This window comes from Melanostigma gelatinosum (assembly GCF_949748355.1).
Source record: "Melanostigma gelatinosum genome assembly, chromosome: 9".
Lineage (NCBI taxonomy): Eukaryota > Metazoa > Chordata > Actinopteri > Perciformes > Zoarcidae > Melanostigma > Melanostigma gelatinosum.
In genome coordinates this window covers 11,369,832-11,395,242 of record NC_136642.1, presented here as the reverse complement: position 1 = coordinate 11,395,242, position 25,411 = coordinate 11,369,832, and the positions used below count along the sequence as shown (strand labels likewise).

General features: G+C 43.3%; 1 protein-coding gene across 1 annotated transcript in view; it reads left to right on the top strand.

The window, feature by feature from the left end:
- Positions 1-5,012: 5,012 nt before the first annotated feature.
- Positions 5,013-25,411, top strand: part of kcnn3 (potassium intermediate/small conductance calcium-activated channel, subfamily N, member 3) — a gene marked incomplete at both ends in the record, with an annotated part of 43,327 nt that continues 22,928 nt past the window's right edge. The window contains 2 exons of the mRNA XM_079274732.1: positions 5,013-6,107; positions 14,263-14,358. Coding sequence (XP_079130858.1) covers positions 5,013-6,107; positions 14,263-14,358 — 1,191 coding nt within the window. The remainder of the gene's footprint in view (positions 6,108-14,262; positions 14,359-25,411) is intronic.

Below are 25,411 nucleotides of genomic sequence, written 5' to 3'. Positions count from 1 at the left end.
ATGGAGCTGTTTGGTGTTTGGTACCATTGTTTGGTACCATTTCTGACATTGATTATCATAAAACTGTATCAATATGCGTTGTGTGTGTGTGTTTGTGCCTGCTTGTGTTTCATTAAAAGGGCACAGTATTTTGAGGCGAGATGCTTGCTCGCCACTGAAAGCAAACGCATTACCCACAGCTTGCTGGCTCCGCCGTTCACTCCCCTCCACACCTCTCTCTCTCTTCAACTGTATCTTTTACCCCCTGCAGTCTCCCGCTCTCTGTATTTGATGAGGATATTTCAGATCAGAGGGCTGTTTGCAGAGATATGTTGTGCAGAGAACCATCTGCATATAGCGGTCGTTTTTATGCTGTGGGTTAGCTCGCACAGCTTCCAGGCCCCTAATGCAATCTGAGCCATTAGGACACAATGGAGCCGGTGTAGGGCAGCGTTTAGAGCATGTCTGATGGAGTGGGGCCAGCCCGGTGGTCTATTACGAAGAGCCATGCAGCTATGCAATGCACTCACTCATCACCTCTCTGACATTCATCATACGCCTGGTAACAGGTGTCTGATTCGGAGAGAAAGAAAAGAAAAATCAGTTTCTCCTCTTTCTTTTCTTCAATGGCTGACCTAGTTCAGTCAGAGTGTGGTTGTGTTTTTCAGTAAGCCAAAGTATCATTTCAAGGTACTTGTACTTTACTCTGATTTTCTATATGATTCCACCTTATACTTCTACTCATTTCAGAGGGAAATATTGTAGTTTTGCTCCCATACATTGTAGTGGAGCAAAAACGCATAGCATGCAGACATATTGGATTACCTGCCAGCTGCTTCCACCTGTTTCCAGTCTTTGTGCTAAGCTAAGGTAAACTAAACTAACATAATAGGCTAACATTTACCTTACAAACATAAGAGTGGTATCATTGTTATCATCTAAGTCCCAGCAACATATTTCCCAAAGTATCAAACTGTTCTTCTCATGTAAAGGACATGAATACTTCCTCCCCCTGTTTATTTAGAGGGTACTTAACAGCTAAGAATAGGCTAGAGGAAAAAAAGTACCTTTAAACCTTTAAATATTGAGAAGAAAGAAATAAAAGCGAATGTGAAAAGGTTTGAAAGAAATGGTGAATGGAAGAACTCTGCTGGAAATGCAATGATTGCTAGTTTATGTGAAAGTGTCTAGGTGTGTGTGTGTGTGTGTGTGTGTGTGTGTGTGTGTGTGTGTGTGTGTGTGTGTGTGTGTGTGTGTGTGTGTGTGTGTGTGTGTGTGTGTGTGTGTGTGTGTGTGTGTGTGTGTGTGTGGTGGGAGGGTCTTTTGTCCTTTTGGTCAGAATCGAATCAATCCTTCTCTCCTTTCACTTCTGGACCTCCTTGTCCAAACGCTCACATTTCCTACACATTACTCTCTTTGTCTATTTCCTCTCCCATCCACCTGTTGTGTCACTTCGAAGTTGTATGTGATTTATACAGTATCATTTCCTGTGTTCCAGCTTTTATGTGGCTTTATGTAAACTTAAACAAAAGATAGATAAAGGACTTATCTGTGTACTACAGCGTTGGCATAGCAACTGCCATACCTTTGTATTACACCTCTTTGTATTCTATTATTCACTTTCTCGTTCACTTTCTCATCTGATGTATGCTGCAGGGCAGAGCTGTAGACTAACCTTTTCATTCAATGGGCCTATCATTACTCCTCTGCCACTCCCCTCTGCTTTCATTGCTCCAAACTCTCCATCTTTCTCTGCTGCCCTCTAACCTCTGTCGATAACAAATAAGACCAGCGAAATATAAATATACTGCCACCATTCTTTTCTGTCAGTCCTAATGTCCCCCTGGACCTTACAGGAGATGTCTTCTACATTCTGAACATTAATATAGCGACAAACCACTATTTGCAGTCGTGGAGTAACATACCCACTCTCCGGTTCCCCCTCAGGTAAACACTGATAGCTATGTCAGCTCTTTTGCCATTGTTAATGCTGTTAGTCACAGGCTCGCCACTGACATGTTGAGAGCCAATGAGAGGCAAGAGGCACATTGGACGTTTTCTCCATTTAAAGGCGCCCGTTAGTGCACTGCATCTGGAGTTCCACTGGACGGGTACGGGGGGCACTTTATCTTGTGTTATCTGCCGTAGAGGCTTTTAAAAGGGCGCTTTTAAAGCATTTCTTTCAAACATGGGGGCACCAAAGGGATTTTGTGTTTTTAAACTCATTAACACTGCATTATTCCTTAAGCGGGTGCATGTAATAATTATTTTCATCACTGATTAATCTTCAGTGTATTTCCTTGATTAATAAATGTATTGTGTGACCTGTGACATGACAGGAAAATTGTGAAAAATGTCCTTAAGCCCAAGGTGACGTTGTTTTGTCAACAAAAAATGAGGTAAATCTTACCCTAATCCAAGATCAGGTTCAACAAATACAAAAGTAGGCTACATATGTTTCTGTCTAATTTGTTTGCCCAATAGTCCCCAAGTTAAATAAATGGCTTTGATCTGTGAAGGTGCGAACCTGACCTTTGACATTTCCCCAGGCCTTTCTGTGAATAATTTACAGCTTGTTTAACAGGCCACTTTCCATCACTGACCCATCATGAATCAGCCCAGGGCAGAAACAACACATCACTGTGTTTATTTCTACAGTAATGAGGAAAAAACGGATGAAACAATCCGCTGTCAAATAGGAACCCGTCTAGAGCATTTATGAAACAAAATAGGCCTGGACAAAAACAAATCAACAAAAATACAAATTGATATGATATTGACAGCAGATTAAAAAATGTAGGACCCAGGATTTTTTTCATTACTTTTTGTCATAAATGGACCACTGTCTGCCCTACTTTCACATTAGCTGAGTGCGGAGTTGGCATATGGTGTTGTCTAAATACCTGGAATTATCTTCCACGTGATATGATTTGCTTTATTGATGCCTTTCAACTTGCATAATCCTAGGGTAGGTTGACCTGTTATATGATAACAGTCTAATCGGCTTCCACACGGCTACCTCATGTGCTCATCTGATTAAGTGTGCACACAACACACACAGAGAACCACAATATCAAACCGGTTAGGTAGAATAGTCTCATTATGCAGGATTATTCTCTATAGACTTTGTAAAGTCAGAATTATAAATGTATTAGTCTGCTGGGAATTAAATAAAAAAGTCTCTCACGAAAAACTGCTGTTACATCCATCTCCTGCTAATGATCTTTTCTTTTTTTTAATCAGGCATTAATTATAACACTAATATTAAATTGAATTCAATGCAACTCCATTTATCCCTGTAAGCGCAATTGGCAGCTCACGGCCAGATCAACAGACAAGAAAAGAAAGAAAAAACGAATGTATTATAGTAAGAGTCTTACATTATCCTATAACGTCTTATCACATCTAAACCATCAATTCTCTCAAATAGTTCCTGTATTTATCATAAAACACAGAAGTGAGCAGGTCCTTCCCAGCCTTCCACAATCCACACACATGTGCTGCAGGTTTTATTTTTAGTTTATTCACATAAATGCGCACATTGTGCTGTATGTGAAAATAATTCTCAGAATGTCTGTGTTTTTAAGTTGCCAAAGCCACCGTCATCAAACAGCCATATGCGACCCAACGGACCATATGGTCTTTATTACAGAAGCAGTTACAAATACCAAATGGATCACATGTTTTCTAACGATGCGGTAAAAAATAAAATTATAATAATTACCCCCAAATAGCCCGGGATAGAATACATTAGACATTTGTTTGGCTCCTACACCGCTCAAACCCTGCCGCCTGTTTTCAGCGCTGATTTCGCTCCTCTGATTCCGTTCAATGGGAATGAACGGAAGGTCTGGAGGCGGAGAAAGAGGGAGAGAAGTTGGAGGAGAGAGTGAGAGACAGATCCGGGGACACAGTGCGCTGGAGAGTGAGTGGAAGTCGGTGGAGCTACATATGAAATCACGGACTTCACTGCTCCTCTGATGACTGTTACTTGACGTGCAGCTTTGCGGGTTTTTTTGTTTTTCTACCGCCGGTTTCATGTCGCTGCACATCTTTGACGTGCAGCCACAGGTTGACCGATTAAATCCACTCCCAATGGATTATTCCTCTTCACCTCGAGTCGATTGTCACTGACGGAATCGAAATGGGCACCGTCGAGCGATCACCGGTGATCGAGAAGGAAACAAACTGATCGTATCAAGTGGAGACGGAGACGGAGGCAACATCTGTGGGGAGCGACGCACAATTTCGAGAGACGAGAGAGGGACCTGTGGAGGGACGTGTATGAAAGGAGGCGAAAGCAAAAAGATGATGGGATGGCCGTGACAACATGAAAAAGAAAAAGTGTGGAGGTCTATTTTCATCCAGCCAGTGATTCAACACAACTAACCTGGGGGACAGGGACTGAGAGAGAAGAGGTAGGTAGAGACACAGACATGGACGAGGGGGCCGTGAAGGTGTCTGCTTATATCACACTGAAAGTAGGTTATTGTTGTGGATCAATCACATGCAGCCAATGTACGGTCAACTGAGGCAAACACAGCACTTCTCTATCAAAACTGACTGATGTGGAATTATTATTCTTTCGTCTCTCAGCTTGATTTCAATGGTGTAACGCATGAGGATCTGCACCATCCTAACATCAGTGTAACACAGATGGCATTTAATGGCATAGATTGAAGCATTTAGGGATGCGAGAGGACACTGGGAAGCGGCGAGAGAGGCACGGAGAGAGGCTGACTCAGATGTGACTCAGGGAATAACATATTCCCCAATTATGGCCACTTTTCTTCACTCGGCTGCCCTTCTTTGTCACACGTCTCCAGCTTTTTGAGTTCAGTCTTTACGCTCGTTTGTTTTAACTAACTGTTATCAATCACATTCCCCCCCCCCCCACACTTGCTCTCCCTCTGTCCTGTCTGCATTGCTACTGTCATGATAAATAGTCTGTTTTTCCCCCCATTTCTTTCTTGACAGTTCTTCTCTTGTTTTTGTGTTTGTCTGTAGGCAGCTGCGTGGCCACGTCCGTGACCATGGAGCCTCCCCCCTCTCTGAGCTTGGCTCTGCTAGGAGGGAGTGAGGATGAGGACCAGCGCTTCCTCCTTCCCCTGGGCAGTATGTCCCATCCCTCCACCACAGGCAGCCAGCCAGGATCAAACCACTCCAACCACATGGGAGGATCAAGCCTCGATCGTCTAAATGGCAGCACCCCGTCCCCGTCCCCTACCACGCCCAATTTGCCTCCAACATCGCTCCCCAAGTTGCCCCTGTCATCCTCTGGAGGCCAGCCTCTACCCTCACCCATCCCCATCCCCAACGCCCTGCACCCCACCAGCACCCCGCTCTCCTCCTGCCTGGGCTCCCAGCACAGCCTGAGCGGGGACAACTCCCCGGTATACAACGCCCTCTTCTACTCCTCCCACTCGCCCTCCATGGAGCGGGAGAGGGACCGTGACAGGGAGAGAGAAAGGGGCTGCAAACACAGACAGGCCAGCCCTCTGGTTCACCGTAGGGACAGCAACCCCTTCACGGAGATCGCCATGAGCTCCTGTAAGTACACGGGCGGGGTCATGAAGCCCCTGAGCCGCCTCAGCGCCTCCCGCAGAAACCTCATAGAATCGGACAGCGGCAGCGAAACCAAAGAGGGTGGCGTTTCCGCTGTTGCCGGGGCAACGGCGACTGGGGGGCATGACCGACAGCGTGAAGCGCCCCCTATCTCCTTGGTGGCCCCGTCCTCTGCCAGTCAACCCCTAATTCAGAGCCCTCCAGAGATCGTGATCTCATCCAGAGAAGACTCGCCGTACCCCAGAGCCGGGTATGACATCACTGACTCCACTTCCAACCAGCTGTCCATCTATCACCAGAACCACGCGCTGGTGGAGAGCAGGCGGGCTCAGCTGGGGAGGGTTAGCAGGCAGGCGGGGGTCGGGCCGGTGGGGTCCGGGGCCAGGGACAGCACCTCCAAGGCCTCCAAACGGAAGAACCAAAACATTGGCTATAAGCTGGGGTATCGCAGGGCGCTGTTCGAGAAGAGGAAGAGGCTGAGTGACTATGCCCTCATCTTCGGGATGTTTGGCATCGTCGTCATGGTGATTGAGACGGAGCTGTCGTGGGGCGTGTACACCAAGGTGAGGGGACAGACCGATGATGCCTAAAGGGGCCCGCCACTGATTTTACTCATAGAGGTCACTGTACCCAGTCAAGGTTATTATCGCCACAGTTATCTGGAGGATGCTAAGATTTGAACCTTTCTGTGTTTAATTTGTCAAAGCAATAACATATTGGTAGATTGTGCCTTTAATGTAGCCTCAGTACGTAAACAAAGTCCACAAATCTCACACCACGCTGTCTTTGTGGTTGTGCACTGGTGCTTAGCTGGAATCTATCTTGGTTAACTGGTCATATTTGCCTTTTTGTTTTGATTCGAGCCCGTCGAAGTGACTTGAGATTCTTCAAGCCAGGACGACCAAACTTTAGGTGTTTTGGACACGTAATTGGCCCGATAATTGGAGTCAGCTTTCCCCAGTTAATCACTTCATTCACGATGGGTACACCCCAATCAGTCTGACCAGCACCATGCCCATGTTGTTTGCTTGTGTACTGTTATGACCAGGCTTGACAGATGCTTCTGGATGATGTAATACAGCGATGCAAAGGACATGGGGGGGGCAGATTATCAGCAGGAGGCCAGGATCTCATTTGTCTGTGTAATAAGCTGGATCGGCCCCTGGCTGCTGTTGTCTGTTTATTTTTGGTTGTGTGTGTGTGTGTGTGTGTGTGTGTGTGTGTGTGTGTGTGTGTGTGTGTGTGTGTGTGTGTGTGTGTGTGTGTGTGTGTGTGTGTGTGTGTGTGTGTGTGTGTGCGCGCAACATTGTCTCAGTGAGCCATGAGCTCACCTTCCTGATGCAGACATGCTTCTGCCCTCGTTCCATCCCTTCTCTCTGTCCGACATGTCACAGAGCTTTGGTGTTCTTCAGCTCATTAGGTGGAAACATTACTTCCACCCACAGCTTGTCTTGCATGGATCACTGACCATGTGCAGGAGGCTATGGGATCACGTGACAGCACAGGTTCACAGGTAGCCTATGAGAATAGGCCTGCTGGGTGTGTCTCCCCTTTCTATCCCCCTCCTTCTCTGTTTGTAGTCTCCAGTTGATACCTGGTTTATCTCTGTTATTGTCAGAAATCAGCCTGTTCTGTTTTGCCGGCTGTGTCTCCCCTTTTTCTCTTTGCCTCTGTTTCCCATCATTTATGAAAACCTTAGTTTTAGAGGCTCGGCCTTTTTATTAATGAAAATTGATGGTGGGGGTTCCTTTCGCTCATGCCCTCCTTGTCTCTGTTATTCCTTTTTTCTCTCGACGTATTCTCCTCCCTGAAGGAGACGGCGGACTTTCTAAGCTCTCTGTCTTTTCTTTTCAATTCTACACCAGTCTCTTTATCCTGCTTTATTCCTTTCTTTCATTATTCTCCGCACTTTCTCTCTCCCTCTGCTCCACTGCTCTTCCAGTGGGCGTCAAACTGGGGGGAGTGTGATCGGAAGGGAGAAGCGAGAAATGAAAGGCTGTAGAAGAAGAGGAAAAAAAGGAAAGGCGATAATAAAAAGTATGATTTAGCTTCGTAAGCTACAACCAATGCCCTCCTTATCTGAATCGGGCAGCACATGGCTGTCAATAGGAAATGATGGACAGCTGTGAATTCAAGCAGAGCGGCCCTGTGTTTGCCCGTACTCTCACTCTATGTTGGTTCGTCGATGTTTATTAAGGAATCTAGTTCAGAACAGAAAGTTGGAGTTGAAGAAGAATAGTATGTTAATATCTTCGCACCTCATTGTCTCCCGTCAGGGTCGAGAGTTAAGAATGCTTCTGCAAATCCTCATTAAAATTCATTTCTAAATGCCGAGTGCCAAGTTATATATTTCTTTCTTTTTTTCATGGTTTGCAGTTTTGGGTTGACTCCAGCAGATACTGGAGTTCTATCAGACAGTTCAAGCCCTCACTTAGATAATTGAGGTGGAAAGAAGACCGCTGGTTGTTGTGAAAAATGGATATCGAGATTGTGAGAATGAAAGAGAGACCGGAAAGGGAGATGGATGGGAGGACGGCAGAGAGGAGAGTAGAGAGCTTCATGCAGTGCTTTCAACCAGTCTAGGGGGGAGGACTTGAATGATTTCTCATATTGATTGTTGATTATCACTCACCCACACATGCACTGTCTACCATACAAAATGGCATATTGGATGCTGGCTTTCAGATATATAAAATCACGTTTCTACCAACCTAGCTACTCTATCTTGCTCCAAAAAATAGAGATGAAGAATGGAAGTAAACGGGGTGGGTTGGATTGTGCGTGCGTGCTATGAAGGATAAGGTGAGAGAGGTTAACAGAGGAAGACATGGTGTTCGTGACTCTGGGTATCGTAAGCAGATGTGTATACATTTGCAGGAACAGATTTCAATCCCGGTCATCACTGCAGCTGAAATGTTCCATTCATTGTATTCGAGCTTCTCTCTTCAGTTATTATTCTGTCTGATTCCAAGTCCATCGTCAAGGCCACTTTAGAGATCAGCAAGATGCATTTTGATGCAGATAGAAGCTGCTCTTATGTCCGTATATTCAGCTGTGGTGGAAAGTAACTAAGCCATTTACTCGCCTACTGGCCTTACGTAGAATTCTGAGTATTCCTGCTGCTTTAGACTTCCACTTCACTACATTTCACATGTAAATAAATATGAAACCTTTTTTGGGCTGTTATAGTAACTAGTCACTGTTCAGATTCAATATTTTACCTGAAAAACCTGATGAAGTGTGTAATAGTCAATGCCCAATGATTAAATGCCCAACATAGTAAAGCTCCACCTCAACCAGTCACAATACTTACACATTGATGCATCCTATTAACAATCTATTGACATAATAATCTATCACTCACAGAGGCCAGATCAACACGTTCACTTTGATGCTTTAAGGACATTTTGCTCCGAATACTTTTGTACATTTTCTTAAGTAAGTATTTTTGTGGTAATTTCTGCTCAAGTAAAGGATCTTAGTACTTCTCCCACCATTGATATTCAGCGCTCCAGGCAGTGGCAGTAAATGATTGTACTGTAAATGTCCAATCACAGTTGTTGAGCCACAATAGATTATGCAGAGAGAATATTGGATTGTTGCTAATTCATGATATGAATAATTAGCTTTGCAGAATTGTGAGTTTTCCTACGAAAAGCATCGAGACATGTACTGAGTTTCTATATACTGTACATCTTCAGAGTGTCAAGCATCACATTGTGTTTTTAACTTTACAATTTATTTTAATGATCAGTGTCACCCAGGACCTTGACATGTTGACAGCAGTATGAGGACACTTCCTCTTAAAAGCACTTTTATGACTTTCTATTATTGATTTATTAAGAACAGGTTAAAGGGGAGGGAGTTCCGGTCTGACATGTGTCTCTATCTGAGAATAACTGAGGCCTTTGGACACTGGGAAGCGGTGACAAGCAGAAGGACGGGGTATCATGTGTGAGTGTGTGCCCACTTACTTTTCACCACGAGCATCGACGATTTCACAGATTAGCAGCAGTGCTCGCTTCCATTGTCCCTTTTGCCTTTCTTCCTTCTTCTCACTTACGGGGAGTGTTGATGTTTCTCCCCTGGTGAGTTTCACATACGTCTCCATTTCCCCAAGGGGAAATTGCCATCTCAGCAGGCTTACAGCATCTTTCACATTCCCCTTCCGCTACCTCCGTCTCTTCCTCCCCGCCCTCGCTCCCCTATATATGACATTTCTTGCAGACATTTACCTTTCCAGACCTTTCCATGTGAGGCCACTTACAATGGTCGTATGCTGCTGTACATGAAATCATCAGGGAATTAAACCTACCAACTGCCTCCATGTTCTCTGAAGGAGCTATCAGCCATCTCAGCACTTCTGCGCCACTCTCACCCTCCTCTCTTCCACCTCCTCCACTCCACTCTCCCTTCATCTTTTAGATCACAGGCTTCTAAGGGGAGGTAGATCCCACAGATCTTGCTACCAACAGGTACAAATATGCCTTTCAGCGTAACAAGGCTAGGCTACCTCTCTCTGTATGTGTGAGCGTGTTGATAGACATGGGTGTGTTAGAACTCGCATCATCCGCCAGTAACGTCCGTATACGTCACCTCCTCTGTGTATACACACCTATAAAGTATATGTATTGTCACTCATGGATGCACATGCTAGTGTGTGTGTGTGCATTCACCTCTCCGTTTGTCTGGATTTAATTGTGTGTCGGGCCGTAATGGTGTGTCAACGTGCAGTTGTGTGTGTGTTTATCCTGGTAAAGTGACATGGCGCCTCTGTCTACTGCCTGTTTCCCTGGAGACTGATTGCAGGAAGGCAACGCTCTGACAGGGAGAGACCCCCAATGCTAACTCATTACAACACCCTCACACACGCATACATCCACCTTCAAAGGCGTTACCAACATATGTAGGGAGCAACTTATCACTATGTGAGTGACGTATCAATGTGAGTGATGTGTTGGTAAGCAACGTGTATTTGCTCTCACATCTGAGTCAATAAGGTGAAGGTGGGGACTTTGGGGAAAACCCTCAACTAGATTGTGTGTGTGTGTGTCTGACGATTGAACTAAAGAAGCTCAAAAAAGCTCATTATCTCTGCATGCTGTCCACCAAGCCATTGATCAATACACACTTATCACACACTTATGCACAACTGGACAAAAAAGAGGGGAATACACACACATAACACATGCAGCCACATTCAACCTTCAACCACACATGGTTAATGTGACAGTAAGCCTTGCTGTTGCTAGAAACTAATGGACCCCTGCCAGCCAATTACAATCAAGAATTATCTGTGGTCATGGTATGAAAAGAACAAAAGGCAAGCATGTGCGCATATATGTCTCCGTCACAGTGGAGTCATTCACTATATAGGCAGAGTAAGTGAAGTGCAAACCGGCGGAAACCAATTGCTCTTGACAGTGTGATGTGCAGAACTGAGAAAAAAACAACTGAGCGGCCAACAGACAGCTGGAGGTAAAAGTAGTGAGAGAGAGAGAGATGGAGAGTAAACTGCAAGCAAATCACATTTCGGCTCACCAGTGTGACTGTGTGTTCACACAGATACGCTGCTGAAATACAAGTTTGGATTTTTCTCATGAGCGCAAACAATGTTTGCTTCCTTTGTACCCAGTTTGCTTCAGTGAGTACAAATGCGATGTTAGCAGAGGAGAAAAGACCAAGACAGGGAAAGAGTGGCGAGCCGAAGCTAGATGGTATTTTCCAAAGGAAGTGCAGTGTATGGGCAGAAACATGTCGTCTCTATAGGAACTGAGTTTTAATCATTTATTTCTGAATATGAAATATTTCATTTGAATAATTGCATTGAAAGCTGAATAGCACAATTTGAATACATAGAATACATATTTCTGCCCGCAGCAGTGACCCATAACTGTCAGGATCCAGGATCCCTGTCTGACCCGTTGTGTTCCCCTGATCTCCTCTACTCAGGTGTCCTGTCATTCCCCTGTTTGTTATTGTGTGCCATGTGCTCTGTGTTTGTCCTCTGCCTCGAGACACCTCCCATGACCACACCTGTGATTGTGCACAGCTGAGGACACTCCAGCCGATCACCTCCTGCGGCCTGACACACCAGACTCAGGTCCCACTAATGAGTCCCCTGTCTCGATATAAACTCTGGGCCTGCAGTCTGGGGTTGTCAGGTCGTACCGTCTTTCACCCGCTTCAACCCCGTGGCATCCTCTGCCCTCCTTGTGTTCTACGGATTACACTCCGCCGCTCTGCCCTCCTTGTGTTACACGGACTACACACGCCGTCAAGCTACCAGCCCTCCGGTGTCGAGCCACGGGCCTCACACCGTCGATCTGCCACTCGGGTGTCGGACCACGCGCTCCACACCTTCCTGTCTTAGTCAGGCTAAATAAAACCCGTTTCCATTAACTTCTGTCTCCTGTGGTCTTGCGTTTGGGTCCTACCTGTGAACTCCCGTGACAATAACCACATCGATATGAGCAACGAATGAACAATACTTACTTAATACCATCCATTAATGCCATTAAGGCCGTGGAGAATCTGCAGAGTCCCTAAATAGATAGTTACACACTAACGCACTCTATTTTCTAGGAGGCTGACTTACAATTTATATTCATGAACCCAAAATGCAATGTAGATTCTGCTTAATAATGTCATGAAGGAAAGGCTGAGTAATATGAGTTTAAACTCAGAGTGCACTCTCAGATTAAGAGGGTGTTTGGCGATGAATACTTATCAGCAGAAATATCTGATCTGAGATGCTGCAGTCTTCAGGGTGCTCAACTCTCCTCTCGAAGAGGACGGCAGGCTGTTGAGTTCATCACAACTTTGGTGGTCTTGAGAGTGAATGCACTTTGGGTTTTTTGTGTGTTATATTTTGCAGTTTAAAACATAGTCCTTGATCTGATGAACCCAAATTAATCATTTAAGTGAGTGTTTTTTTTTTTATTCTGTATTTTTGTGTCTTTTATTTGTGTGAAGGCTTAATATGTTTTGCTTTACTGCTGATTCCTGCCATTTTGCATCTGTGTGCAGAATTTATTTCATCATATATTCAACAGGTTGAAAGAGCTTTTGAAACTGAACATTGACACCAATCTACTCAATTAAGAAATTACATCTGAAACCTGATGAACGAGGACAAAATCCAATCTCTGGTAAAAGCCACTCTAATTCATCCTTGTTGATAACAAATTCATACATTAAACACTGCAGGTTTAACTGAGATGTATTTCGTTTTTTTATTATTTCTTGTTCCTCTTTTCTCAAAAATGTAAAGGATAAGTCTATATTTCTCTTATTGTCAACAAATCCCATTTAAAAAGAACGAAACCAACAATGACTTGATCACGCTAACTGTCAGTGTGTTGCTCTGTCACTCTTCTTCAGCCACATTCTCCAGGCTCCATTGCCCTTTTCCTTCCATCCACCAGATGTCCTCGGACTTTCACTCCTTTCCCTCTCACCTGACACACAGACACACACACACACACACACACACACCTGCTTCTAATTCCCTCACCTGCTCTGACTGGCTTCCCTGCTCCCCACCTACCTCCTCAGCTGCATCACCCAATCACCCACCCGTTTTCCATTCCCGATGACAAGATCCAAATACCCGTTCCTTTGTTCCTTGTTCGTTTCCTGCTGCCTGTTGCTACTTGTTGTCGGATCTACTGTCTCACTTGAACTCTTGATACCTGGAAGCCCATCCATACTCTTGTTTCCCCATTATTCATCCTGCTGCCTCCTCTCCTGTCTGCATTTGGGTCCAGTCCCTGTTGCCTCATACACCAGCAGTGACATTAAAAATCATTGCCTGTGTTGCCAAAGCCTGATAAATCTTATTCCTCTGTGCCATAGAGCCTAAAACTATTAACCTACACATCCATGAGCCACACTGTTGAACTGGGTTCCTTCATACGCATTCTGCTGTAGATACTAACAACAGTGCCAAAGCCATATTAATCCGCTGCTGAAAATAGCCCCCAACAGATTACAGTTAACTCCTGTTTAGCTAAAATCTACAGTGACCTGCTGTCTGAGGAAATTACTTGTCAAGTTTTTTTTTGTTGTTTTGGTGTTATATGGGATAAAGAGTGTTCTATATTTATCAAAAGCATGCTATCATGATCTGCACCCATGCTAGCAGTACAGTAAACTGTGCTTAATCATAACAGTGATTTAAGCTGAATGCTCACATCAGCATGTTAACATGATTCCAATGGTATTGATTGCATATTGATGCTGGCAGGTGTAATGTCGATTTGATAATTGCGCAAGATAAAAGGTCCGGAGATGCATTTTATACAATTCATCCTCTGCGGACCGTGAATACTTGTACCAAATTCCATGACAATTAATTCAATAGTTGCTGAGATATTGAAGGTGATATTGATAGGGTGGAAGACTTCCAGTCCACTTCTGCTCAGCGTTTAGAAGTCTGTTTTGTAAATGTTAGTTCTTATTGTCTGTGCTGAGGCAGTGCTGCTATGGTACACTTGCCATTTCAGCAGAGGGGCGACAGAGGACGTAGTGACATCTGGGACTCGCTCCGAGTTTCACCTTGACTTGTGACAGAATGTGTGTGGGATCTTACACAAATGGTTTCTGTCATTGTAGTCTGACAATTAAAACAACCATCATTACAAAACTGACCTTAAATTCATATTGTGTTTGTGCTGCTTGGTCCTAAGAATCTGTTTGTCAATTTTCTCTCGACAGAGCTCCATGTATTCTCTGGCCCTGAAGTGTCTGATCAGCCTGTCCACAGTCATTCTGCTGGGCCTCATCATAGCCTACCATGCTCGGGAAGTTCAGGTAAAACACATGCACGTACATCCACAGGCAGACATACTCGTAGGCCTATATATATATGCTGACACAAACTAACTCGCAGTCTTGCTTTGCTGAGAATCGATACTACACTCATGTCTGTGAGAATGACTAGAAGCAGGGGTGAACAGCTCTTCTGACTAAATCTGCCTTTCAGCACCTGTGAAGCTCACTAATTAACACGTTTTATATCTTGTTTGTTTCAATCGTGTAAAAAGTTTAGGTATGCTAGAAAGTATTGCTAGTGTGAGAACAATCTGTGGATTTACAAAAGGGTTACGACTATTTCAAGACTACAGGAAGTGACAGCAGCTAGCCAGGAATTCGTCAACGCACTGTAAAACGTTTCACAAAGCTTTAGAGATTGCTGGTCGGAAGACTTTGGCTGCGTTCCAAATCGCGTACTTTGTATTTGTACTTTTAGTCCGCACTGCAACTGCCCTTACAAAGTACGTACTGTTGCATGCAGTATGCATATAATTGGGATATCTTTCATAACATTGCACCTTGCACTTTGATGCGCTTGCTTGTATATCTGGAGGCTCCAAGTAGGTCTATCTGCGGGTGCACAGTACAACAGGACGCCAACTACATGATACACTCTCGTTTGGTAGGTTTAGGCAGAAAAACTACTTGGTTAGGTAAACAACATGGTTTGGGTTGGAATAAGTATATTAATCCCAGAAGTTATCTCACAGGGTGTGTCTTGTAGTAAAGTGGATGTGCCGTGTAGCCAGATAGACCGTAGATGGTCAGTGAGCTGTCATCGGGGTTTCATCTGTCTGCTCTCTCAGTTAATGTGACGTATCTTCCGCTGCGCAGAGGATTGTGAATCAGAAAAGCCAGGAAATCACGCTGGCTTGCATCCTGCAAAATGCGATTGGATGCAATCGGACATCCTGGTATTTTTGGCACAGTGCTTTTGACAAACTATGTATCGGGACATACTAAACCTTTTTTCTGGCATATACTCAATTGTATGGTAGTATTGATATTGGAACGCACCATACGCTACCTTTGGAGAGAGCCAAGCTAACTGCTTTATGCTAAGCTAAGCTAACGCATTGCTGGTTGTAGCTTAATATTCAAGGGAGGGATATGAGAGTGCTATAAATCTTCTCATCTAACTCTTGGCAAGAAAGCATATTTCCCAAAATAATGAATGCTTCTTTAATGCCTTCACCTTTTTGTTTAGAAGTGGTTTTTTTCGGGAATATTTAAGCAGAGGCTCATCTGAGCTCTGTCCACAGTACATATTCCAGCCAATTAATGACTTTAATGAGGGTCTTAGTGGGATTGACAAAACAGTCTGCATGGCTTTGCATCGAGTCGATGCGCATTGAATTGTTCAACATACACTCAGCCAATAACAACTCTGTCATTCAGCAGATGAATCGACACATAAACAGAAAAACACACACGCAAGGCACACAAACACACATAGCAGCAACCTCTTGTACGGCTGAAACAATCGATCAGAAATGCTTTCATGCTTCTTGATATCTGCTTTGCTGTTTGTCATTTCACTAATATAATGGTACCCCGGTCATTTAGCCCAAGGTTTTCATCTGAAGCCATTTGCAATCTATGCACATTGACTATTTATGGGAGCCTTGCGGGAGTCGGACCCAATGAGTGCCCCCACACCAGCTATTACTCCCACCAGCTAAACCGCTGAGCAACACTCATCCATCTCACCACATATTAGTTTAATGCTGGGACTTTTTTTTCATTACATCACAGATTGGATGTTACTGGAAATGTCTATTACAGTTCCAGTTGTGATGGAGATTCTGATGCATTCTGCTCTTAGGTGTAGGCTCCCCGTCTGTGGATCAATAACTAGATGGCCATTGCTTATTCACTGACATACACAGGGGCTGATAGACATGGCAATCAGTCTGTAATGGGCAGGCGCTGTGTAATAAGATGCCAGATGATGCGAGTGTTTGTGTGTATTGTTCAGCATTCATTGATAAAAGAGCCCTCGTTTCTGCTCACAAGTTTGATGTCACAATCACATACAGAGTCAGTCGTCCTCCCACGCACACTGTGACAGGCACACTAACACCTTCAGGATAAGAACAAATGAATACTGTAAGGCGGACAGAGAGAGAGAAAAAAGATCTTCCGTTGATAAATGAGGGTAGGAGTTAGAGGAGGCGGGCTGTGGAGGTATGGGGGGGGGAATTGTAGCAAGGTGGGGGAGGTGATGTTGGGATTGAATATCACTTTGATTTTAAGTAAGGATGGTAAGAATGTAAAAGTATTTTTACCGTTTTGGCCGTAATTTCTATTGGTCATGATAACACTCTACTCACAAAAATTTCTGAAATCTGGGAACACACTGACATTGCAGTCAGACAATTTAGGTTTCAACCACTTTATGTCAGACCGAAGTTGAGCACACCTGAAATGCTGGTAATAGTTCCCCCAATGCACAATAGGGTTGGAAGTTGAAACAGGAAGTTCAATACATCTTAAAGTTTCTTTTTTTTACTAAATATATATTTATCTAATTTAATACAATGTCATGATTACCAATAGGAATGAAAAAAAAGAACTACGGTACAGTAAACTGGAATTATCCGTTAAACTGTTGCTGAATGCTCCTTAAACCTGCAGTTAACATGTTTTTGGGCTACTTGGTGGCAGCAGAACAAAGTTCATATTGTAAATTTGTCAGCAAACAGTTGCTGATTTACGTATCCAGCAGTTACGTAGCAACTTTTCATCCATTTGGAGTCTGCTACTAAACGCTCTGCTATTGCGTATACATGGGGCCCAAAGAGCACGCGCACCAGCGTTTCCTTTAACCCCGCCTCCCAGCCCTCGGTCCAGCCCTGTTCTCGGGCTTATTCACATGAACGGAGAAACATAACAATAACTCTGGATTCAGCTATTAGTACATTTTACAACTTCAAGACCTAATGCTTTAAGTATACGGGCCATTCAAGTGTTTGTACTGGGAAGTTGATTCCCCTCAAAAAATGATCCGCTGAGTTATAGACGTCTCTTTCCCAAAGTCTACAGGAGAAACTCTTTTTGGGCCCAATTAAATCATGTGACGGACCTGGAAATTGTAATTCCACACTGTTTGGCCACTATATAATATAATTAGCTTCAAAGCCCTGTGTGCAGCATCCTAGAGTGCATGCTTTCATATATGTAGGCTACACCTACAGCCATACACGTGGTTCATTAAATGCATGTTCATGTTACTATTCAGTACCTGCCTGCTGGCGCCGAGCCTGTTTGCTTAGGCTGTATACTACATGAGCAGCATAAGAAGTGCCAGTTTGTCTCTGCTTTTTATTGTTGGATGCTTCAAACAGAAACACACACACACACACCTGGAGAAGTAACGCTGTGTGAAATGAAAGGCATTGTTCAATAAAGATCTCATTCTCAGATTATGACACACTCTGCTGGAGCATTTTGCCCAGCATGTAACAGGATATACCATGCACGCGCACACAAACATATACACATGCGTGTGCACACACACACACACACACACACACACACACGTACAGGCTACATTTGCACAGAAGACGCTGAGATCAGATTGATGTTATCGGGTTTAGCTGGCATTTATACCACCTCTCTCTCTCTCTCACTGATATCCATTTCTCTCTCCCTCCTCATGTCTTTTATCTCACAGTACTTTCTGTTTACCACCATCAGTGTGATTCTCTTTTTCTCTCTTTTTTCTTTCGTTCTCCCGCTGCTTCTTCGTCATTATCCGATTAGATCTGTCTCCTTTCTCCTCTACCGGGCCTCAATTTAATTTTGTTGTTGGGTTTCACATCCTTTCTTCCTGACTCCTCTCCTGCCTCTTTACTCAGCATTCATCTTCTCACCTGTACCCTTCTCCTGTTGTACTTTAACACTCGCCTGCTTTTCTCTCCGCCTAAAACCCATCACGGTCAGTTTTTTGTTTTAGTTTTTTCCTTTTATATTTTCCCTCTCTTTTGTCTCTCGCGTCTTTCTTCTCTGCCTTAATCTTTTTGATGTTTCTCTCCTCTTCCTCCTCTCTCTTCATCTTCAGTTTCTTCTAATCTTTCAGGGGACAACTCAAACCAATTGTGCTCAAACAATCTAGACTGTAGTGAATTCATTGTTAATCATCACAGATTACAGCCTTATTCACTGCCATCAAAGAAAACATTTCTATATGTAGAAGAGAGAAAATAGTTTTCAGTATAAACTAAATGCTGTAAACGTAAAGCAAACATGTGTCTGATTTATATGGTTTTGTTACAGTGAAAAATGAGCTGACATGAGGACGTTTTAATATGAAGTGAGAACATTTCATTTCTGTGAAGTACATTTGTTGTCAAAAATTACAACAAATGACACAAAACACAAAACATCTTCTGTTGTAACTTTCTTTAGTTGACTGCATGTTTAGATTAAATCAGTGGAGCACACACTAGCACATTGCAAAATCCTCTAAATTCTTTGACAGTAAGATAATTGCTGTTGAAATACCCAAATGTTACATTTTGTCATGTTCCAACATTTCACTGGGATGGCTTCTGATTCTTACCAAATTTGATAAAGCCTGTCACCTTCTCTCTGTTGTTCTCACGTACGTCTTTGAGCAAACTAATCTCAACAATAGCCGAGGTTCTGACTGTAACAAAAAGACATCATCCCTATCATTACCATCTCATCATCATATATTAACAATGACAATTAACAATTTACTATATTGTCTGTAAAAAATGAATGTTACATTTTTGGGGATACATTAGCATTTCCATTCAATACAATAATGATACATAAATTACAGATGTTTTAGTGTTTCATAATAGGAATTTTCTTCATTGTATAACTCTACATTTTGATCATCAGCCGATAGCTATTACATACGTTCATAAAACAGTGATCATAATAATTTATTATTACAACAAGACATGCAAATTGGTGAAATGCTGATACTAAAGGACAAAGCTTAAAGTAAAAAAAAGGGAATGTACTTTCTCTTCCTTTACCTCTTTGGGTGAATGTCTTCATCCTGATAATATCTCAAACCTTGACAAAAATGTACATCTCTCAAGTGCTTCTTCAGATAGTTGGTGTTCCGGCTGGTATTTCCAGCTCTGCTGTGCAATTTGCATAAAAGCACAAGATTGGACTGCGAGTGGCCATCAGACCCCGCTGGCTCTGGCTCGGTGAAAAGGTTTTGACATTTTATTTAAAAGCAGTCTAGAATTAATCATTTCAGTTCAGAACAGTTTGTTCCTACACATCGAACAGGTTCAGATGATTACGATTTTTTCTTATGAGTGGTTAAGATTTCTTTAGAGAACAAGGAGTTGCACATGTTTAACTGAACTCATGTTGTCCTCAAAGGGGAGCACACGTCAACATATGTTAACAAGTGTTGGGGAGTACATTTGGAACAGTATAGAGCTTTTTGTGGCTCCAGAGGGAGCTACATAAAGTCTGCCTCAGGTGATGTAACTTGAGTCAGCGTCGGTGGAGTCGGAAGACGACAAGTTTAGAAAAGAACTGTGGCTGTGGAGTTAGAAGTGAGTTTACCAGACCTCCCTGACAGCCGCTATCAGCATAACACACCCAAACCTCTGAACTGTCGCCTTTCAAGTTGCACTCTGGGTAATGTGGGTGCCAGGTTTGAATATATGCTTGAAAAAAAATAGTCCGTAAATATATATTCACAAGGGGTTTGAGACAGAGAAACTTTAACCAGACAAGATACATTATCTTATTGTGGTATTTTGCTCAGGTCATATTTATTCATTTTATACTGTGTGTGTATACACGCCCACTTTTCTCTGCATAAGATTACAAAATGAAACACTGACTGTTTGCTTCTTTGTAAGATTGCTTCACTGATTCTTTGTTACTGTGTTTAGACACCAGATGACGAATTGAGACAATTATCTTACAGATATTATTAGAGTTTGAGATGGTTATCACCACCGTGAACTCAGGAGGCTGTTTGAGAGAGCTGTGATTGACTGTCCAATCTGCGCAACCACACACCATTAGTTTGAGTTAACATTGTACCCGAGTGAATAACATTGGTCAGGAATAATGGAGTCTGAGGGTTGAAATATCATGATGAACCAAGAGAAATACAGCTGTAACGATGAACCACAGTTTCCAAGTGGCCAATTAGAAGGATACATTATAAATAGGGCCAAAACCAAGCTCAATGTTTGCTTAAAAAAACTATCTTCAGATAGTTTTCTTGTGTTTTGTGTAGCATCCACGGACGTCCATTGATGCACATTCATGTGATTGTTGTTCTGGTCTGTTGAGTATGTCACTAATCTGCCATCTCCAGTGGCCTTCTCTTTATTTCTTCACACACACACACACACACACACACATTTTCCACATTTCCTACAGCAAGAAACTGAACGAAAAGATTAATTTTAAGCTCATACACTTGCAAGAGATTCAGACTTGAAAGGCAAAAATTGAATTGTTGTTGAATCTAATCAAATAGAAACTCTCAGAGAATGTGTGAGAAACGGATATTTCCCCAGGCCATGAGTGCACTTTAAGCATTGGTGAACTTTGTTATTCAGTTACTTTTAAAGGATTTTAGAAGCAGTTCATTCATCTGGAAGACACCAGCTTGGCACTCACAGCCACTCAAGGCAGGCAGATGGTGTTAGGAAAATGAAGTGAGCGCTAGTTTTCTAAAAAAAGGATTGTCTTCTTTAAAGTGAACCTGCAGTCCTGAGACGTACTTGGACGGACATTTCACGATGTCGTGTTCTGCAAACTCTGCATAACGTACATCCGCCCTGGGAACTGTAATAGAATAGAAAATGAGAGTAAGGTATAAACCACAGCATCCTCCTTAGACTGTAGCCATGAAAGAAGCATTTAACCCGCTCATTTCAAAGAAATGTTTTCGGATGCCATTTGTGTCTCACCAGCCTCTGGCCATTTTTAGAAACGGTTTGTTTTTCGTATTGAATGAAGGAGATTCCTGGTCTCAAGACACCACTGGTGGAATCCTTTCTTCACTCTCTCTTAGTTGCTATTTTTAGACTTTCTAGTTGCAAGCTAGGCAACATCGCTTATGCACGAACCAAAACAGTGAACCTCTCCTCATCTCTTACACTGTCCAACACTTCCTTTTCACTTCCATGACACCCTCCCTCCGTCCTTTCCGCTGTTGTCTGCTGTTGTCATCTACGTCTTTTTTGAGAGCTCGGCCGGGCCGTCTGGATGTGTGTATGCACGTGACGTGTGTGTGCATGTGTGTAAAATTGTGTGCCTCTGCATGTCTCGCTTGCTCGCTTGGCAGAGACTGGCCAGCACTGTGTCTGGTTCCGCGATGAGAGGCATCTGCAATCAGGGACCTAACACGATTACCAAGGTACGATGGCCGCGGGGCTCTGGAAGGGGTCGAGGCATGGGTGGCTGGATGGAAGGAAGGCTGGAGGGCAAAGATAGGGGGGTGACAAGTCCATCCGGCAGGTTGCAGATGAAGAAGTAGGGGACACTTGAGGTGGAGTCTTCTCTAGACGTCACACCTTCACCTGTGAAACGACCTCAGCCTATCTTTGGTGCTGTCATTTTCACACATTTATACTTTTTCTTTTTTTTTTTGCCTCCATACTCTCCCAGTGGCCTGCTTTTTGTTTGTCTTTTCCTCTTCCTGTTTCTGCCCTCCTTCTGTCTTGTCCGCTTTCTGTTGCCTTTCCTAGGTCCTCTGCCCTGTGATGCCACGTTTTGTTAAAATTAAGAAAATAATTTACCATGATCTTGTTAATTTTCCCCGTCGGCTTGTTCTTTATGTCCCAGTTTATTTAGCTTTGCTGTTCCCTGACCTTCTTCCCTTTTCTCTCACACACACACACACACACACGCATACATACATACATACATACATACATACATAGATAGACAATCCCTACCTCCTTTTCCTCTTCTCATCCGCTCCACCCTCATTCCCTCCCTCTGTCCTAGTCATGTAGGGCCAGTGGCACTCACTCACTCCCATTGACAGATGACTTTCCTAATGGAATTTAATTATTTATCCCTTCCTCGTGGCGATTTAGCCAGGAAAAGACCAACAGCAGGAGCGCGAGGGCGGACAGGAGGGGACGGGAGGGAGGAGGAAGGGAGAGCCGCTCATTTCCTCCAGAAACTGGATCACCTCTGTTTTGATTTGGAGACATGTCATTCAGAGAGAGGAGGACGGGGAGTGAGGGAGGAAAAACAGGGAGGAGAAAAAGAGAGACAGGGCTGGATGAATAATGACTGGTTTGCAGACAAAAAGCAATGATCCGAAGTATGAATGAATATACATGTGTGGTGTCCTACTCTCAAACAAGCACACACACAAACTCATTTTTATCACTTAGGAGGACACTGCGTTGACTTGCATTCATTTAATTTCAGAGTTACCATAACTATTATCCATCTAATATATTTAACCATGAAACAAGTCTCAACCCTTAAATTCAGTGGCTTACCTCATGGTAACCAGCATTGTGTCCCCAAATAGGACATGAGTCCCTGCAATCTGACAGTGCGACTCATTTATGTGCCCAACATGTGACTCCACACACACACACACCTACACACACACACACACACACACACACACATAAACCTTTGCAAGTGTTAGACAACCTGTCTGTGCTTTCCTCATGTACCTCTTCACTCACTGTCACACACCTCTCCCTCTTACTCCCCAGATCTCCTTTTTCTTTCTTTTTGACTCCCCCCTCTCTCGCTCACTCTCTCTCGCTCACTCTCTCTCTCTCTCACTGGGGATCCTAATTAAGCTTGGCTGCTCTTTGATGTTGTCGCCTTGGCAACAGTCACCATGACGAGGCTGGGTCTGCACACTCTTCCTCAAACTCACTCAGGCATACACAAATACACACAAGTACACACACACACACGCACACACATGCACGCTCACTGAAGTCATTGAAGAATACGGGCAGCGTTTGACCCTCGGTTCAAATGACGGCTTACACGATGACTCGGGCACGTGCGTAGGCTACATATGTGTGTGCACACATGTTGATTACGTGTGTTGCAGAACCAGGGAAACACTCAGTGTGTGTATCCAAAGATGGTTGAGGAAGTGGCAGAGCTTCAGTCCGCCTTCCCTCTGACAGTGACAAGTTGGCTATGACACAGAGCGGCTGGCTGTCATGCCCGCTTGTTCTAACGTTTGACCTGTAGTCGTTGTTTTTTGTTTTCCAAAATAAACGTTTGTGTGGGCTAAAAGCCCTCGAGATGAATCATGTGGTAAAGAGCAATTGTTAGCACCGGCTGTTTGTCGAGGCAGCAGCATCTGGTAACCTCTGCTGCTTTACAGCAGGGGAGTTCCTCGTTCTCTCACTGTGCCCAGGCCTTTCTTTTTAGGATGTTGTGCATCTCTTTCTCTCTTTAACCTTTATTGTCCACTGCAAGAATCTCCACTGAAGACATTTTTATTCATAATTGAGACCTAAAAATTGTATTATATTTTAATAATAGCAATTTCACGGCTAAATTGAAATCCAATCCTGTTTCCATTGCAAACCAAACAGTCAAGAATATTGTACCATCAAGTTCAAGTCTTCTTGATTTTGTGGAAGCTTGCGTCTGCTCCACAGCGAGGTAGGCCAGAGCACATGGCCCGCTGCTGTTTACAGTGGACACGCTGCGATAATAAATCTACCGAAACTGGTTTACAATTAAAAGGAATTTAATCCCACTGATGCAAGCACGATTACAGTGAAGTACACTACTTCTGTTAAATATTACAATATTAACCCACTTTGGAAAAAACTCTCCTCTGGTCCCATGAGACACAGCGGTCCCTGGGAACCACAAGCTAAAAGAGGCAGAGAATAACGCTTCCTATCCCCGCCCTCATATCCGTTCGAAACTCCTCCCCTTCCGTTTATCCCAATTCCTATTGGCTAACTTCCAGGAGTGTATTCTCCTGTCTGTCCCTGAGTTCTCTAACACATTCAATGACTGTCAGTTATTGTTTAAAATTAATAAACATTCCATATAATAGATAAGACTTTGCAACTTTGGCAAAAGCTACATGTCTCAAATTCTACTTCGAGCTACTAATCCTGAAACACTTTATGCTTATCTTAATTATGCATTTCCAAAACACTTATGATCAATGTTCCCTCTAATTTTTCATGTGTCTGGGCATACACACAAGCTCCCTGAGCACACTGAGGACCACTGTGAGCAACATCAGATGTGCACGCTGTGGCCACACACCAGTATCACACCTGTTCAAAACCTTGGATCATAGCAAGTTACATGGCTTATTAAAATAATCAAATTACAGCAGCAATTTTCACTAGTTTACTTTTAATATAAGTGATTTGACAAACTTTAAAGGAAAAAGACAAAAATCTTGTTGTTCATGAGATGTGTAGTATGTTTTATGTGAGAGTCCTGCTTGGCCATGGGAAGAGTCCTGCTTTGGCCTGTGTGAGGGTCCTGTTGTGGCCTGTGTGAGGGTCCTGTTCTGGAAGAAATGATACATATACACCTTTCAGACATAACATTTTGTTCACATTAAAACATTCACATTTTGCACAATGACGTGTGCTGTAGCTTGTGATACAGTGTAAATTCCTGTAACTCTGTCTGTAAAATATGTAATTACTCAGTTTTTTATTATCATTTCTACTACCCATAAATGATCTAGTAGTAACATAATTTAATGATTAATATCCATAAGTAAAAAATCTTAATAAATGTCACGAGAATATGCACAAATCTGACTTAAATTTTACCTTATTTTTCACGTCTGTCCTTCTCACTTCTCCAATGGTTGTACACTTTGTCCAGGTTGATGGCTTCGTCTGCTTCTTGCTTTGACTTTATGCGCATCAGCTGGTCCAAATGTGCCACTTCAAGACGATTTCTGGATGCTGTTTTGATTTTAGTTTTAGTTTTTTCTGCTGAATGTGACGCTTGAGGTAGTCCAACTTCCATTCAGTCCACATTTTTCCCTCGGAAAACTCATTTGCTACTTTAGCTTCGCTGCATGTTTTGCAGAGTAGACCCT